The sequence below is a fragment of the Chiloscyllium plagiosum genome, chromosome 28 (genome assembly GCF_004010195.1).
Source record: "Chiloscyllium plagiosum isolate BGI_BamShark_2017 chromosome 28, ASM401019v2, whole genome shotgun sequence".
Classification (NCBI taxonomy): Eukaryota; Metazoa; Chordata; class Chondrichthyes; order Orectolobiformes; family Hemiscylliidae; genus Chiloscyllium; species Chiloscyllium plagiosum.
The window spans coordinates 8,813,066-8,831,630 of record NC_057737.1 but is presented as its reverse complement, the minus strand read 5'-3'; the positions used below and the strand labels follow the sequence as shown (position 1 = coordinate 8,831,630).

General features: G+C 48.1%; 1 protein-coding gene across 4 annotated transcripts in view; it reads right to left on the bottom strand.

Moving 5' to 3' along the window:
- Positions 1 to 18,565, bottom strand: part of nxn (nucleoredoxin) — a 227,311-nt gene that overhangs the window by 65,539 nt on the left and 143,207 nt on the right. For 2 of the 4 annotated variants that reach the window (XM_043718207.1, XM_043718208.1), the window contains exons 2-5: positions 9,168 to 9,220; positions 3,363 to 3,480; positions 3,085 to 3,218; positions 223 to 323 (exon numbers count right to left, since the gene is read on the bottom strand). In XM_043718207.1, the coding sequence (XP_043574142.1) occupies positions 223 to 323; positions 3,085 to 3,218; positions 3,363 to 3,480; positions 9,168 to 9,220 (406 nt within the window). The remainder of the gene's footprint in view (positions 1 to 222; positions 324 to 3,084; positions 3,219 to 3,362; positions 3,481 to 9,167; positions 9,221 to 18,565) is intronic. The other 2 variants (XM_043718204.1, XM_043718206.1) reach the window with 1 other exon arrangement.

Sequence of the window (18,565 nt, the reverse complement as noted above, 5' to 3'; positions counted from 1 at the left end):
TTATGCCCGAAACGTCGATTCTCCTGCTCCTTGGATGCTGCCTGACCTGCTGCGCTTTTCCAGCAACACATTTTCAGTGCTGAGCTTCCAGCTCAGGGTTGCCCGGCCTGAAACCCATTCTCACCCTGCTCTAAGTCAACCAAGCGGGACATGGCTGAAGGAGCTATGCTGCTGGAGGAACCTTAACACTGAACCTGTCAGAGGGAACGGAGTCTACTTTACCTGTCAGCACTGACGAAAACAATCTCAAACTTGTGTCCCATCTCTTTGATTTTCCGATATGTCTCCACAAGCACTCGGGTGAGACTTCTGCAAGGAGGGCACTGTATTCGAAAGGAGAGAATTAATGCAGTTAGCAGTTGGGTTCTGTTACTCTGCACCGATACTGCGCAGAGTTTTCTTAATCATTAAAAACACTTCCAGAACACTATTACACGTCACTTTTTTTTAAATGTTTTCGGTAACTGCCAACATCTGGCAAACACACCTCCTAGTCCTGGGATCTTGTATTTTCATTGTATTAGCTAGAGCCAGTGAGAGGGTGCTGGCCTACTGGGGATATCTCAAAGGGTTTCGGATCATGCTGGAATATGTTCAAAAACCAATCAAACGTCTTCCTCCTCAGCCCCTCTCTCTCTAATGTGCTCTCCAAAGGTACTGACCCTGCTGTACAGTTTTGTTTTAAAAGAGAGCTCTGGAAGTGTATTTGGCAGTTCGGTTCAGCAAAACAGTGTCGCACGGTTACTAAGGGGTGAAGTGGGGCGTTTGAGTATTACTCGGGAGGACTGTTTCTGAACAGTGTCCCTCTCCCACCCTGCATAAACATCAGCCCATCCCAAAACGCTGGTCTTCATACGTTCGCTTACAACAGGTTCTGTTCCCCCTTCGTCATTCAGTCACCCCCTACATCCTCTCGCAATCCGGCAGAATCTCGATTTTAAGACTCCCCTTCATGTATTCGCAACCACTTATTGTCTTAACCCTACCCATCCCCATCATCTTCAGCATAACCAACTGCGCTCGCTGGTATTGGCAGGGGCACCTCCAGCTGAAATGAAAACAGAAAATGCTAGAGAAACTCAGCAGCATCTGCGGAGACAGAAATAGAGTTAACATCCCAAGTCCTTTTTGATTCTTCTTCTGAGCTTCAGCTGGTCCAGCCTAACTCTCTGCAATTCCCTTCGTAAATCTCTCCACATCTCTCCCTCCTCCCTTAAGTTGCTCATCAGATCAACTTCTTGCAGCAACATTGTCTTACGCAATTGTCAGAAATGTAGCTTGATAATGCCCTTGTGTAACCCCCTGACCATAGACATAGGAGTAAAAGCAGGCCATTCAGCCCATTGAGGTGAAAGTGAGGACTGCAGACGCTGGAGATTAGAGTCAAGATTAGAGTGGTGCTGGAAAAGCACAGCAGGTCAGGCAGCATCCCAGGAGCAGGAAAATCGACATTTTGGGCAAACACTCTTCATCAGGAATGTCCTTAATCTTGACATTCAGACCACTGATTCTACTCTGCTATTTTGTAGGGTAGGTTTTTTAGATTAGATGAGATTAGATTACCTTATAGTGTGGAAACAGGCCCTTCGGCCCAACAAGTCCACACCGACCCGCCGAAGCGCAAACCACCCAGACCCCTACATTTACCCCTTACCTAACACTACGGACAACTTAGCATGGCCAATTCACCTGACCTGCACATCTTTGGACTGTGGGAGGAAACCGGAGCACCCGGAGGAAACCCACGCAGACACGGGGAGAATGTGCAAACTCCACACAGTTGGTCGCCTGAGGCGGGAATTGAACCCGGGTCTCTGGCGCTGTGAGGCAGCAGTGCTAACCACTGTGCCACTGTGCCGCCCACTAGTTGTAGAATTATAGAGATAAACAGCACGCAAACAGACCCTTTGGTCCAACTTTTCCATGCTGACCAAATATCCCAACCCAACCTTGTCCTACCTGCCAGCACTTGACCCATGTCCCACGAAACCATTCCTATTCATCTACCCATCCAGATATCTTTTAAATGTTGTAATTGTACCAGCCTCCACCACTTCCTCTGGCAGCTCATTCCATACACGCACCACCCTCTGCGTGAAAAAGATGCCCCTTAGGTCCCTGTTAAATTTTTCCCCTCTCACCCTAAACTTATGCCCTTCCCCACCCCAGTGTGGAAACAGGCCATTTGGCCCAACAAGTCCACACCAACCCTCCAAAGAGTATCCCACCCAGACTCATTCCCCTCCCCTATTACTCTACATTGGCCCCTGACTAACATCTCTAGCCTACACATCCCTGAACATTAAGGGCAATTGAGCATGGCCAATTCACCTCACCTGCACATCTTTGGACTGTGGGAGGAAACCCATACAGACACGGGGAGAATGTGCAAACTCCACACAGACAGTCGCCCAAGGTGGGAATCGAACCCATGTCCCTGGTGCTGTGAGGCAGCAGTGCTAACCACTGAGCCACCGTGCCACCCAAGTCTCCTATGCCTCGGAAAAGCTGGTCCGAATGAGACAAAAGGAATGACCCAAAACCTCGAAAGTGAATGGAATATTAGCAGCAGCCTGGGATGGGGCTAGCATTGATCTGATCATCCTGGAATAACACTGGTTTATTGGAGAGGGACGTGCTAGAAACCCTCTCAGACGATCTCTTTGTGCAGATGAGTCTAGGTTTGAAACTGAAGGTCACCACAGCTGATGTGAAAAACGTCCAAGATCTGGACACTGTGAATGGTAACCAGGGAGGAGCTAATTACTGAAGTCGCTGGAATCTGTACAGAAAACACCAAATGCTGGCGATCACAGTGGGTCAGGCAGCATCCATGGAGAGAGAGCAAGCTAATGTTTCCAGTCTAGATTGCTCTTCATCAGAGCTCGCTCTCTCTCTCTCCATGGAAGCTGCCTGACCTGCTCTGATCTCCAGCATTTGCTGTTTTCAGTCAGGAAGGGTGACCAGTCTGGGGACCCCAACCCAAGTCAACGCCTTCAGGCGGCAATGGGAAAAATACAATTGGGAACAGGAATGCTCAAGCACCAGTCCCGTACTACAGGAAATGGAAGATTCCGGCCTTACCCAGTGTGCAGAGAAGTAGACACCAACGTAACTGCCATCCAGTGCAGTGCTGTCCACGACCTGCCCGTTGTTCTTGATCAGTGATCCAGCCATTACCTCACCAAAGGATTTGGAGCCCCACGGAAACTCCGACCCTGCTCGGGTTAACAATCTGGTTAGTGCAGTTACCAAACCGATCGGGGAGCATGGTACTTGTTGGTGCACCCGCGGCCGTCTGAAACAGTGAGGGTGGGGGGAATGGGGGGGGTGTGGGTTGGTAACCAGGCTGTCATCCCTACCTAGAGGATCATCCCGGATTATCAGGTGGCCGTTCCTGCTGATGGTCCTTCCCGTGCTGCCCTCTATGAAAATTAGTGACGGAACATTGGTCACTTTATACTTGCTCCACAGCTTTATCTGAAATCGGAGAGCAGAAACAAATAAAACAAAGTCAGAACATTTAAGCTGGTCATGCCTCCTGTCAACCAGCCTACACTGAATATTGGATAGAATTCCTGCCAGCTGCACAATGTGACTGGCTGCTGGGTTTGGAAGAATGGGTGAAGGAGAGCTTTCTGTCTGGATATATCACTACCTGGTGTGGTAACTGTGCCATTCAAGATCGGAGACAGTTACAGAGAGTGGTGAACTCGGCCTGGACAATCACAAAGGCCAAGCTCCCATCTACAGAATCCATCTACCAGGCCCGCTGTCAAGGAAAGGCCGCCAGCATTCTCAAAGATCCATCCCACCCCGGCAATGTTTTTCTACAACCTCTACCATCGGGGAGAAGGTACAGAAGCCTGAACACACGCACCAGCCGGTTTCACAACAGTTTCTACCCGACTGTTGTTAGAATACTGAATGGACTCACAGACTCTTAACATTCGCCTGTACCTGTGTTTTTGTTTTTGCTAGGAGAAAGTGAGGACTGCAGATGCTGGAGACCAGAGTTGAAAAATGTGGTGCTGGAAAAGCGCAGCAGACCAGGCAGCATCCGAGGAGCAGGAGAATCGATGTTTCGGGCATAAGCCCTTCTTCAGGAATGAGAGGAAGAAGATTGCAGGTCAAGAGGGCGGTGCTGGATCCGGGGGTTGGGACTGAGATAAGGTGGGGGGAGGGGAAATGAGGAAGCTGGAGAAATCTACATTCATCCCTTGTGGTTGGAGGGTTCCTAGGCAGAAGGTGAGGTGCTCTTCATCCAGGGGTCGTGTGGCCAGGGTCTGGCAATGGAGGAGGCGAAGGACCTGCATGTCATTGGCGGAGTGGGAGGGGGAGTTAAAGTGTTCGGCCACGGGGTGGTTGGGTTGGTTGGAGCGGGTATCCCAGAGGTGTTCCCTGAAACGTTCCGCAAGTAGGCGGCCTGTCTCCCCAATGTAGAGGAGACCACATCGGGTGCAGCGGGTACAGTAAATGATGTGTGTAGAGGTGCAGGTGAATTTGTGACGGATCCATTTGGGCCTTGGAGGGAGGTGAGGGGGCAAGTTTTGCACTTCTTGTGGTTTTGCTTTTGCCGCTGTTTACCTATCATTTACTTATCTATGCTACTTAACTCTGTGATCTGCCTGTATTGCTCGCAAGACAAAGCTTTTCACTCTGCCTCGGTACACGTGACAATAAATTCAAATCAATTCAATTCAATTCATTTCCTATCCCGGCCTGTTTCCTCCCTGAGGGCAGCAACAATTCAGCTCAGTGGTAATTGTCGTCTGCTGCACTGTTGTTCCACCCTCACATCAAGTTCCCAGTCAGAGCTGAATTCTTCCAGTCTAACTTCCCAAGTTGGAGTTTCATTTCCACAAGGAGGGAGGATCGATGGGTAACATGCCAACAGGTTGTTGGGTACCATGATGCGGGTATCAATTCCCTTATACAGAACCTCCCGAACCAGTTTAGTCCTGGGGCAGTGAAGGGAGAGAGAAATTAAGCAGGGGTTGTGCAACTAAACATCCCCACTAAACAGCAATAACGAGTCTTTATATGACACAATCAGACATCCCACTGTCATATCTTGGGAAAACTAGAATACAAAGTTTGGAATCAAACCGCTATTAGAGAAGTTGACGGAAAGCTTTGTTAAAGAAGTAGGTTTTTGTGAAATAGCTGCAAGTTCTTTTTTAAAAAGGAGAGACATTAAGTGATTTCAGGGCCACCTCCTAACTGAGAGCTTTTGTTTTCAAAATAAAACTCACTCAGAGAACCCAGGCTGTCCTCCAGACCTTTGGAAAGCTTGGGTTTCCACCAATTTGTCAGTCATTCCGTTTGGCACTAAACCAGCAGGTAAGTAAGAAGGCAACTGAGCCTTCATTCAAAAGTGTAGACGAGTGAATGTGGGTTCGAAGATCTTTTGTAGCTACAGTAAATCAAATTAGACTGCCTGCGTGAATGATCAAGTATTGTCAGGGAAGACAACAAGAGTTCTACATCTTGTGAACCACTTGACGAACAGAATATTGAAGAACTGAGTGAGTCTTTGATACACTTTTCTCAAACGTCCATTTGAATAGGAACACAGATATAGCCCAGAATTTTAAAAAAAGGAAAACTATAAACACATCCAATCGCTTTGCAAGTTAATCTCGAAGACTCAGAAAGCCTCAGGCTCATAGGAACAGGAGTAGGCCATTCAGCCCATCAAGCCTGTGCTGCCATGTAATGAGGCCATGACCTAATTCCATTGACCTACCCTTGGCCCATACCCCTTAATACCCTTGCTTAACACAAAAAAGATGCTAGCTTTAAAATTAACAACTGATCCAGCATCCACTCGCATTTATAGAATTCCAAACATCTACCATGCTTTGTGTGTAGAAGTGCTTCCTAATATCTCTCTTGAACAGGTTGGTCCAAATTCTCATCATATGACCCCAAGTTCTAGAATCCCCAATCAGTGGAAATAGTTTATCTTTATCTACTCTGTCTTTTCCTGTTAATATCTTGAAGACTTTGACCTTAACCTTCTAAGAGAACAGGCCTAATTTATATAATTTCTCCTCATAAATTAACTCCTTAAGTCCAAGGATCATTCTTGGAACCCTATGTTGTACTCCCTCCAAGGCCAATCTTCCTTCTGAAGGAGTGGTACCCAGAACTGCTCACAGTACGCCAATGGGGTCTACCCAAGGTTAACCAGACTCAATTGGATGTAAATGGATGACAGCTGGGAGGTTGCAAGGAGCAAGAGTGCCCCCTTCAGTTTGGGAGTAAAATCTTCAACCATCTGCGATCCCTGTTGCTGGTTGCTATGGGTTACCCCGAGGCTGTCAGTTGTATTTGGTTTTTGTCTTGACATAGTGAACTATGTCTTGACACAATCTTTCTCGTACTGAACCTGCACAGGGTCCGGGGCAGATTCACCAGAACGATACTGGGGCTAAAAGGGTTAAATTATATCAGCAGTTCCAAATCCTCACAGCACATAAGACTAACAAGGCTGCTCTAATGTTAGAAATGTTGGAAGACCTTCTACAGAGTAGATACCCAGGTACAAAAGAATGAAGAGCAGGGGCAGGCCATTCGGCCCCTCAAAGGCTGCTGCAGCATTCAATGGCTGATCAGAGGGTGGCCTCAACTCCACATTCCTGTTTGCCATCCCACAGGACTGATCAAAGACTTGTCTGATTCATCCTGGAAGATGTTCAGTGACGCAGCCCTTGCTGCTCGCTGTGGGAGGGGGCTCTACAGATTAAAGACCCTCAGAGAAAGGAAAAACTCCCCTCCATCTTAAATAGGAGAGCCCCTACCCTAGTTCCAAATACCCTTCACACCTCCTTGTAGCACCTCCTCAGGACCTTGTATTTTCCGTTCCTCTATACTGTGAAGAGTTTAGGGATGACCAGCACAATCTTTCCCTAAAAGACACTCTCTTCATCACTGGAACCAGTGAATACAGAGAAACAAGTTCCTGGGGTGGGGCATCGTAAAACAAGGATGCGCATTCCCATTGAATTAGTGCTGGGTCATTTACAAGTAGGGTAGCACAGTGGCTCAGTGGTTAGCACTGCTGCCTCACAGTGTCAGGGACCTGGATTCGATTCCAGCCTCAGGTGACTGTCTGTGTGGAGTTTGCACGTTTTTCCCGTATCTCCGTGGGTTTCCCCCGGGTGCTCTGGTTTCCTCCCACAATCCAAGGTTTTGCAGGTTAGGTGAATTGGCCATGCTAAATTGCCTATAGTGTCCAGGAATGTGTAGGTTAGGTGTGTTAGCCATGGGAGATGCAGGGCTATAGAGGAGGGGTGTGGGTCTTGGAGGAATGCTCTTTGGAAGGTCAGTGGGGGCTGAATGACCAGCTTCCTTAGTGTAGGGATTCTATGGAGTGATCTCAGGAAACATGCTTTCTATGTGAAGTGCAGGAGAGACCTAGAACTCCCTCCCCAAAATGATTGTGGTGTGGGAGGGGGGTTTCCAATGAGTGATTTAACCCTGCGGCAGGCAGACTATTTTGTAGGAACATAGAAAATAGGAGGAGGAGGAGGCCATTCAGCCCTTTCAGTCTGCTGTGCTATTCAATATGATCACAGCTGATCATCCAACTCAGTCCCCCAATCCTGCTGTCTTCCCCCATACCCTTTGGTCACTTTAGCTCCAATAACTATATCTGTCTCCTTCTTGAAAGCATTTAATGTTTTGGCCTCAACATTTTTTCTTTGGTTGTTAATTCTACAGGCTCCCCACTCTCTGGGTGAAGATATTTAGAGTCATAGAGATGCACAGCATGGAAACAGACCCTTCGGTCCAACATGTCTATACCGACCAGATATCCCAACCTAATCTAGTCCCTCTCCACATCTCAGTCTTAAAAGGTAGATCCCATATCCTTAAACTGTGACCCCTGGTTAGGGCCCAGGTAATAAGTGATCGTGAACAGACATGAAGGTAACAGAATGGGGACAGAGCGAGAATATGGCTTTGAGATAGAGGATCAGCCATGATCGTAGACAATGGTGGAGCAGGCTCAAAGGGCTGAATGGCCTTCTCTTGTTGCTAGTTCTCATAAAATCCAAAGGCTGGATTTCCTGGTTCCTATGTTTGGAATTCTGAAAGAGATGAGAAAGTGCATTGGAAAGTAAAGAGAGTGCAGGTTCATAACTCCTTGAAAGTGGAGTCGCAGGTAGATAGGATAGTGAAGGAGGCGTTTGGTATGTTTTCCTTTATTGGTCAGAGTATTGAGTACAGGAGTTGGGAGGTCATGTTGTGGCTGTACAGGACATTGGTTAGGCCACTGTTGGAATATTGTGTGCAATTCTGGTCTCCTTCCTATCAGATAGATGTTGTGAAACTTGAAAGGGTTCAGAAAAGATTTACAAGGATGTTGGCAGGATTGGAGCTATAGGGAGAGGTTGAATAGGCTGGGGCTGTTTACCTGGAGCGTCGGAGGCTGAGGGATGACCTTATAGAGGTTTATAAAACCACGAGGGGCATGGATAGGGTAAATAGGCAAAATCTTTTCCCTGGGTTGGGGGAGTCCAGAACTAGAGGGCATAGGTTGAAAGTGAGAGGGGAAAGATATAAAAGAGACTTAAATGGCAACTTTTTCACGCAGAGGGTGGTATGTGTATGGAATGAGCTGCCAGAGGAAGTGATGGAGGCTGGTACAATTGCAACATTTAAGAGGCATCTGGGTGGGTACATAAATAGGAAGGGTTTGGAGGGATATGGGCTGGGTGCTGGCAGGTGGGACTAGATTGGGTTGAGATATCTGGTTGGCGTGGACGATTGGGACCAATGGGTCTGCTTCTGTGCTGTACATCTCCATGACTCTATGAGTCTATGTCAGGCTCAGTATTCACCCATGCGCTGGCAAACAAAACTCTCTCTCTCAGCTGTTAACGGAGCAGAGGTAAATGTGAAGCAAATTCTGGCAGAGATTGCCTTAGCCAGGGCGAGTGCTGTTACAATGTAAGTCTGTACAGATGCGTTCCTGACAGTTTAATTGCCCACTGTAGCTCTGAACCAGCCCTGCAGCAGATGGCAGAGTGGAAATGCCACATGTCAACTGAGCTATGTTAGTCTTCCATTTGCCTCACCTCGTCCCAATCTGGTGTCCGATGATGGGGCATTAAGGGTGCGATTTTTATATTGGGTGCAGAGACTTAAAAACAAACCTGCACAACTTTAACTTCGTTCACCGTCTGGTTAAGCCCCACGATTAAGCGCTCTGCAAATGAGGAAACTTGCAATCAAAAAAAATCCATCTGGGCCCTCACGCTATCCAGAAATCACTGACAGATGTGTGAATTCTTCATTCCCCAGAGAAGGCTTTTAAAGTTTTAAATGAGACAAACTTCCTAAACCCTTCGATACGCAGCATGAGAGAGATTGCCGCAGGCAATTCACGCGTGCACTACATTTCCTATTTATTAAAGGAGGTCTTCGAATCTCACCTTAATGCAGTGAGAAAATCCTTACATGGGCTAAGTAAAAACACACTCTAATTTCCTTCCTTCCTCTGCAGTCTCCCCCCTCCTGCCCAGCCCCCCCACAACCTTTTAATTGCAAAGTTTACAAGAATTTATACATTTGCAGGTCAGGGCAGGACACAGTGGAATTCATTCTGGTGTCTGGCTTGACAGACCAGGGGGAAGGGCTGGTTGGCAGCGACTGGGGGCTATTTCTCATCGGAAGGCCCCAATTTGACCTCTGGTGTGGGAGGAAGAGACGAGCTGGGCCCGCAGAGATATGAATGGACAGTAAGGCATTGGATGTCTCGCTCAGGATGTTGAGCTTTCCAGCCTCAATGTGGAACCTGCAGCAAGAGGCACATCCTCCTCAGGCAAGTTTTTCCAATCGAGGGCTGGTCAGGAGCCGGAGGTCAGTAGTAAGTAGGGGTCTCGGTTTTGTCGGGAGCAGTGGCCATTTCTGCGAAAGGACTCTAATCAATGTTTGTTTAGATGCACCATAGAAGGCATTCTATTTGGATGCTTCACAGCCAGGTATGTCAACTGCTCTGCCCAGGATCTTAAGAAACTACAGAGAATTGTGAACACAGCCTGATCCATCACCCAAGCCAACCTGTCACCCACTGACTCCATCTACCTTCCTCGGGAAGGCAGCCAATATCACCAAAGGCCCCCTCCCACCCCGGTTATAATGTCCTCCAAACTCTTCCATCGGTCATAAGATACAGAAGCTTAAACACACGTACCAACAGGTTCAACAACAGCTTCATTCTGACTTCTGAATGGATCTCTCTAATTTTAAGTTTAATGTTGATCTCGCTTTCTGTCCACCTTCTCTGCAGCTGTAACATTGTATTGCTCGCTCTGTTCTATTACCTTAATGCATCTTGTATGTATGATCTTCCTGTACTGCACACAAAACAAAATGTTTCACTATACCTAGGTACATGTAACAATAGTAAATCAAATCAAAGCAAAAATGAACCGGCTAATCCAGGATGCTGGGCATGCTCACTGACCACATCACGGAATTATTACAGGGAGGCCATTTGGCCCATGTAACTGTACCTGCTCTTCAAACAAGCATCAATACCTCATGCCAATCCCCTGTTCCCCCCCTATACTCTTGTATATTGTTTCTGCCCACACAGTTACCTGACACCGTCTCAAATGCCTCAGTTCGAATCTGCGCCCATTACACTTCCAGACGTGAAGGGTAAAGTCACCATAGTTGAGTCGCATCAGAGAGAGAGAGAGATGACAGATTTAGCCTGAGGGTCAGTACACTTCAGGGGAGAGGAGAGATCAAGAAGGAGAATCTATCATGGTAATCTCAGCCAGGGCAGGAATCGAATCCATGCTGCTAATAGCATTCAACACTGCAAACCATCCGTCCAGCCAACTGAGCTAATCTCTACCTGAAGAATACATTATAGATGGCATCTCCTAACATTCACTTTTAATGAGGTTAAGTTAAACCCAACTTTGCTCATAAGTACAAATACAGAAACATCTACAAATGTTCAAATGTTTACAAATTTACAAGTAACTGCACAAAATGACTCACGTTCAAAGCAAAGCTGGAGCACATAAAGTCTCAAGTGGAATGTATCAGGAAATGGACTTGCCTAAATAGTCTCCAATTCACAGCAACCTGCCTCGAGAACGCAAGCTCCATTTTCCTTTGAGAGATTTCTGGCAGTAAAATAACTGTCTGGATCTTCTATATTATTTTCTCGTGCAGCTACAATGCCCACAACTGAGCGGCCAATACTTTTTGGGCCTACCTCGCCCTGACACATCCTCACAGCCTCCTGTGGAAATTCGGCAGCACAGGTATTTGTTCATGGGATATGGGCACTGCAGGCACGTGTTGGCCATCCCTCACTGCCTTTACTGAGCAGCTTCTGCATTGGGTTCATGCTGGTTGGTGAGGTGATGGGGTAGCATTCATGGTGATGAATAATAATCCACAGGTCCAGGCTAATGTGCAAAAGTGGATCTTGTGGTGCAGTGGTCGGGTCCCTACCCTCTGGCCAGGAGGTCCAGGTCGCGACAGACCTCAGCATATGACAGGTGCGTTGTAAACAGGTTGGATTTGCCAATTCCCAAATCTCCACAACAACGTTATGTTTTATCATTGGAGAGGGCGGGGCTGTTTGCCTGAAGGTTAAAGTCTTTGAAGGGGCCACAAAGGCTCCATTTCATTCTGACCAGTGCAGGAAAGTGAGGTCCTGTCTCATGATTTGAGGATGGCATTTTCAGGATTGCAACTCTCTGTCATGGTCTTTATGATGCTTGGCTTCTCTTTGCATTCTCTTGTGGACATAGGTGTTGCTGCCCAGTCAGCATGTATTGCCCGTTCCTGTTTGCCCTCTAGACGGTGGTAGTGAGCTGCCTTCTTGAACCGCTGCAGTCCTTGTGTTGTAGGTAGACCCTTGGAGAGAGAATTCCCAGGTACAGACCCAGCGGCAGTGATGTAATGGCACTTTATTTCCAAGGCAGGATGGGTGCAAATGGAATACACTACTGCTACTGAGTGTGGGTGGTGGAGGGAGTGGATGTGGTGCCAAGCAAGTGGGCTGCTTTGTCCTGGATGTTTCTTGAGTGCTGTTGGAGGTGCACCCATCCAGGCAAGTGGGGAGTATTCCATCACACTCCCGATTTGTGCCTTGTAGATGGTGGGCATGCTTTGGGGAGTCAGGAGGTGAGTGACTTGCTGCAGTATTCCTAGCCTTGGACCTGCTCTTGTTATCACTGCGTTTATGTGGTGAGTCCAGCTGAATTTCTGGTCAATGGCCAACCTCAGGATGTGGATGTTGGAGGATTTGGTGACAGTAACACCACTGAATGTCAAGGGGCGGTGATTACACTGTCTCTTATTGGAGATGGTCATTGCCTGGTATTTGTGTGGCGTGAATGTCACTTTCCACTTGAAGGGAAGATCTGCAGATCTTTTGGCACCTGGTGCCGTGTGAGAATGGGCACCATGATTGGGTGGCGAATGGAGAGTGTATGGGAGTGGGGTGGTTGAGAGGCTGGAGGTCTTGTATGGTTTCCAATCCCACGGTGAGTGCCAATGGGCAGTCGTTGCCAACAGTTCCAGGAAGTCCTTGCTGGCAACTGTAATTCCCAACACACCCAGATCTGGAGCGAAAACGCATTAAGAAATTTCAAATCCATCTGGTATAAAGCTGACAGTTAAAAATGGCCAACCCTCTGGAACAGAGAATCTTAAAGATGATTCCGTCTGCTGAGAGGATGGAGCCCAGTCAGCAGCCCAAGACTGATGGAAGGTCAAGGCTCTGCTGGCGAGGGGAGGTGATGACCTAGTGGTGTTAGCGCTAGACTATTAGTCCAGACACCCTAGTAATGTTGTTGGGATGCAGGTTCAAATCCTGTGGAATTTGAACTCCATAAATTGTTATTGACTAAGGATTGCAAATTAGGAACTTAATGATTGTTGCAAACTCATATCTGGTTCATTTATCCCCATTAGGGAAGGAAGCTCCTACCTGGTCTGGCCTACCTGTGACTCCAGACCCACAGAAATGTCCTCTGGGCAATTAGGGATGGACAATAAATACCAGCCTGGCCTGCAAAGGCTGCATCCTGTTAAAGAAAAATGTTCCCATGATGACTGACAACTTCAAACACCACAGTGAGGCCTGGTTTTGAGCCAAGGTCTGTCCAAATACAGAAAGGTTGTTGAACAATTTGCTTCATCCTTCAGGCAACGGGTGTTTCTGAACTACAGTTGGAAGGGAAAGAGGCAACAAAATAATTAATCCCACGGAAAATCATTTTCTCTCAGGAAGTAGTGCTCGAAGGAACAACACCACCACTCCACCCTAAAGGCCTAATGTGCTTGGAAGAATCCTGAGAGTCCAGATGCAGCCCACATTGCTGCAGTTACTAACACAGTTCACTATCTGCAAGTCTCAGGTAGGCAACTCCGTGGGTACCAACCCCTTCCTTGTTGAACAAACTCCTTTGAAAACCTGTGCGCACTGCACTGGGGAGTGGGCACTGAAAGAAAAGGACTGTTCACATAAACTGAGAACCATTTCTTCTTGCTGCCACTAATCGCACCCCCCGCTCCCCCCGAGCAAGAGGATGGAAAGCAGATGTGCTTGAGAATGGGACCCCACTCTGCCAGATTTAACCCTTTCACTGCCGCTACGAGGAGCAGAAGTGGGTCATTTGGTCCATCGAGTCTGCTCAGCCAGTCAATGAGACCATGGCTGATTCCATAATCTGTGGTTCCTGCCGTTTCCCCATAACTTTTGATTCCCTTACTGATTAAAAATCTACCTCAGTCTTGAGTACAGGTCATGACCCAATCTTGACAGCCCTCTGTGGTAATTAATTCCACAGATTCCTTCCCCTCGGAGAGGAGAAATTCCTCCTCATCTCTGACCCTTTACTCTGAGATGATGCTCTCTGGTCATAGACTTGCCCACAAGGGGAAACAACCTCACCACAGCTACCCTGTGAAGATCTCGAGGTATCTTGTGTGTTTCAATATGGTCGCCCCTCATTCTTCAATATGCCAACAAATACAGGTCCAACATACTCAACCTCGCCTTATTAAGTCAGTCCTCCATACCAGATATCACTGTACTGTCTCCAATGGCAGAATATATTTCCTTATAAAGGGCTCAAAACAGCATTCCTACTTCAACAGACTAGTATCTTACATAGTTTTAGCAAAATCTCTCCGCTTTTACACACCATTGCCCTTGAAATGAAGGTCAGCATTAAATTTGCCTTCCCCCATGACCTGCTGAACTTGGACGCTAGCTTTCTGCGATTCATGGTTGAGTACTGGCAACTCCCTCTGTGCTGTAGGCAGTAAGGATTGCAGATGGTGGAAGCCACAGTCAACAGATGTGAAGCTGGATAAAGCACAGCAGGCAGAACTGGGTACTGCAGGTGCTGGATATTACAGTCAGGATTAGAGTGGTGCTGGAAAAGCACAGCAGGTCAGGCAGCATCTGAGGAGCTGGAAAATCGACGTTTTGAGCAAAAGCCCTTCATCAGGAACTGACTTTAATCTCCAGCGTCTGCAGTATCCACTTCTGCCTAAAGCACAGCAGGTCAGGCAGCATCCATAGAGTGAAAGGTTTCAGTCCCCAGAACACTAGCTGGGTCTCTGGATTCATTCATTCCTTCATTGGCGGCCCCTCGCAGAAGAGGATGACTCTCTTCCACTCTCAGGGTGAGTCTGTAGGTGGCTGGACAGACCGATGGGGCTCCCACAGGCTCGGTTACACTTGGTGGTGGTCGTAAGAAGGGAATGGCTGAGGCGTTAGTGTGGCCGTGCGTTTCTTACGTTGTTTCCATCCGGCTTCCAATTTTTTCCAACGACAAGTCTCAAGGTGCTTGACACCTTCCCGGATGCTCCTCCTCCACTTTGCACAATCTCGGGCCAGTGATTCCCAGGTGTCAGTGGGGATGCTGCACTTCACCCAGTGAGGCCTTGAGGGTATCCCTGAGGCACTTCCTCTTTCCACCTGGGCCCCCCCCCCCCCCCCCCCCCCCCCCGCCCCGCTCTCTGGGAGCTGGGAGTAGAGCACCTACCTGGGGAGTGTCGTATCGATCATGGGGACGGCGTGCTTAGCCCATCGCAGCCGAAAAAAGGCAGGGCCAGTGCCTCGATGCTGGGGGAGGTTGGCCTGGTCGAGGACACTGATGTTGGTGCATCTGCTTTCCCAGTGGATTCACAGGGTCTTGCACTGGTTGCGTTGGTGGGACTGCTCCAGCACCTTGCTGTAGACAGCCAGAGCTGTATAGGATTAACATTCCAGTGACAAGGAGAGGCAGAGTGGCTCAGTGGTTAGCACTGCTGCCTCAAAGCGCCAGGGACCTGGGTTTGATTCCAGCCTCAGGCGACTGTCTGTGTGGAGTTTGCACACTCTCCCTGAATCTGCGTGGGTTTCCTCCGGGTGCTCCGGTTTCCTCACCCAATCCAAAGATGTGTTGGTTAGGTGAATTGGCCATGGGAAATTGCCCCATAGTGTTCAGGGATGTGGAGGTTAAGTGCATTAGTCAGGGGTAAATATGGGATAATAAGGTAGTGGAATGGGTCTGGGTGGGTTACTCTTCAGAGGGTCAGTGTGGACTTGTTGGGCCGAAGGGCCCATTTCCACACTATCGGGATTCTATGATTATACCAGTAGGCTGTCACTTTCCCCCTTGGTGGTGGGTGATGTAGAGAAGGGTGAGAAAACCAGAGGGAGGGCTGAAGAGGAGAAGGAGCATGGGAAGGGGGGTGGGGAAGGCAAAGGAGGAGAACACCCAAGGGAAAACAGGAGCAATAAAGAGAACGCTGAAGCAACCATCTCAAAGGCTTGTACCACTGACTTCTCACCCCTTTTAACTTTTGACCCCATTCCTCTTTCATCCTCAATCTGCCCCAAGAGGATTTAAATTGAGGATGGCATATCCTTAGGCAGCTGCCAAGGGTCCTCATTGTGATCACTGGCAAATTCACGGGTGTATATTTATTAATGTCAGGCTGCAAGTGGCAGCTGTCAGCTTGTTAAATCCCTTGGCTCAAATCTGCAGGGACTTGGAATTGATGAATTTACCACATTTACACGTTACATTAAGTAACTCCATTTACCAATGTCACAACAGCAGGTTCCAAGAGATGGAGACACACTTGTCCAAAATACAGACTCAATACAATTACAATGAACTCCCCTCACAGAAAGATTTTCTGATGCATGCTCTTATCCTAATTAGCATCCATGACAAGCTGTTAGACAGGAAACTGCAGCCTATTAAACTGTCAAACCACCTGAATTAGTATAAAACGACAGAAAAGCAAAGTACTGCAGGTGGTGGAAATTTCTGAAGGCGCATTTGTTATGTCAGTCAGTTGCTTCTTTCAGTTAAGAGACTTCCTGTGCTTGAAGGGGCCACCAGGTCACTGAAGCACATACTTTGGCCAGTTCTCTGTAACTTGTTCTTTCCTGGAACAGGTCACTACAGCCTGATGCCAGAGACTTCATCCTGATGAGCCCCATTCCACATCAAGGAATGGCCAATCAGGAGCCTCCCCTGCAATTACTGCCTGCTATTGGTTCATTGGAAGGATGTGCCGGCCAATAGTCTGTTTGGACTCACTGCGAATCCCCCTTTACGGAGCTCTCAGGACAGAAACGGTCATACAGTCAGCTGCAGACACTCAGAGATCTAGAACAGCACAAGCTGCTGAATGTGAATCCACTGCAATGTAGAAAATAGGAAATACAGGCCATTCAGCCCTTTGAGCCTGCTCCGTCATTCAATATGACCACGGCTGATCATTCAGTCAATGCCCTGTTCCTGATTTCTCCCCATACCCTTTGATCTCTTTCGCTCTAAGAACTATTTCTGACACTTTCTTTAAAACATTCAATGTTTGGTCTTAACTATGGGGTGGCACGGTGGCTAGCACTGCTGCCTCACAGCGCCAGGGAGCCAGGTTCAATTCCAGCCTTGTCCGACTGTCTGTGTGGAGTTTGCACATTCTCCTCGTGTCTGCATGGGTTTCCTCTGGGTGCTCCGGTTTCCTCCCACAGTCCACGGATGTGCAGGTTGGGTGAATTGGCCGTGCTAAATTGTCTGTCGTGTTCAGGGGCATGTTGATTAGGTGCTTTAGTCAGGACTAAATGTAGAGTAATAGGGTAGGGGAATGTGCCTGAGTGGGTTACTTTGCGGAGGATCAGTATGGACTTGTTGGGTCGAAGGGCCTGGTTCCACACTGTAGGGATATCCTATGATAACCACTTTCTGTGGCACAGAATTCCACAGGCTGCCCACCCTCTGAGTGAAGACATTCCTCCTCATCTCAGTCTTAAATGGCCCACACTATATCCTCAGACTGTAGCCCCTGGTTCTGAACTCTCCAGTCATCGGGAACATTCTCACAAAAGGCAGTCATGACAGCTGCAAAATAAGCAATGCCATTTCCGAAACACACAACCTTCCTTAACCATCAAGGGCAGGAGTGGGTCTTGAATCCAGAGCTGCAAGCTCAGAGGCTGGGACACTGACATAAGCCTTCCATTGCTTCCTTGCTCCTGTGTTAAAAATGGTCCGTCAGAGGCCCCGATAGCAGTGGCATCAAGGTGATTTCCACAAATAGTGACCAACTTGTGGGAACAGTGTAGGTAAAGACCAGAGAGAAGTCACACGCAGCTCGTTTTACACAGCAGTCCAGGCATCGAGACAAAAGCTTGCTGCACTCTGGGAGTAAATATTTGGCACAATTCCCACCGATAGTTCAGAATATGCCAGGTTGGAAATCCAGTACAGTCAATCCCAGGGAGAGGATGCTATATATCTGGCTCAGAATTGGTTAGCATTCAGTAGGATAGCTGTGTTCACTATTGGGGCTCTTGTGGTGCAGTCCCAAACTCTGAACCAAGTTCAAGTCCCAGCTTCTCCTGAGGTGTACAACATCGTCTCCAAACAGAAACAATCTGGTTACCTAGAAGTGGAAATGATCAAGTTCACAGAACCCCTACAGCATGGAGGCAGGCTATTCGGCCCATTGCGTCCACACCGAACCTCCGACAGCATCCCATCCACACCCACATTCCCCTACCCTATCCCCGTAACTCTGCATTTCCTATGGCTCATCCATCTCGTCTACGAGAAAGTGAGGACTGCAGGTGCTGGAAAAACACAGCTGGTCAGGCAGTATCTGAGGAGCAGGAGAGTCAACATTTCAAGCATGAACTCTTCATTAGGAATGGAGAGGGAAGAAGGGGCCTGAGAGATAAATGGGAGGGGCTGCGGGAAGGTAGCTGGAAATGTGATAGGTAGATAGGAGTGAGTGATGGTGATAGGTCGGAGCAGAGGGTGGAGTGGATAGGTGGGATAGAAGATGGACAGGTAGGGTGATGTGGAGTTGGAGGAGGGGAGATCAGGAAACTGGTGAAATTGACATTGATCCTGTGTGGTCCCGACTGGCTGTGCTTTTCCAGCACCACACTTATTGAATCTCATCCACCTAGACTGCATACTATGGGCAATTTCCCATGGCCAATCCATCTAATCTGCACATCTTTGGACTGTGGGAGGAAACCGGGGCACCCGCTGGAAACCCA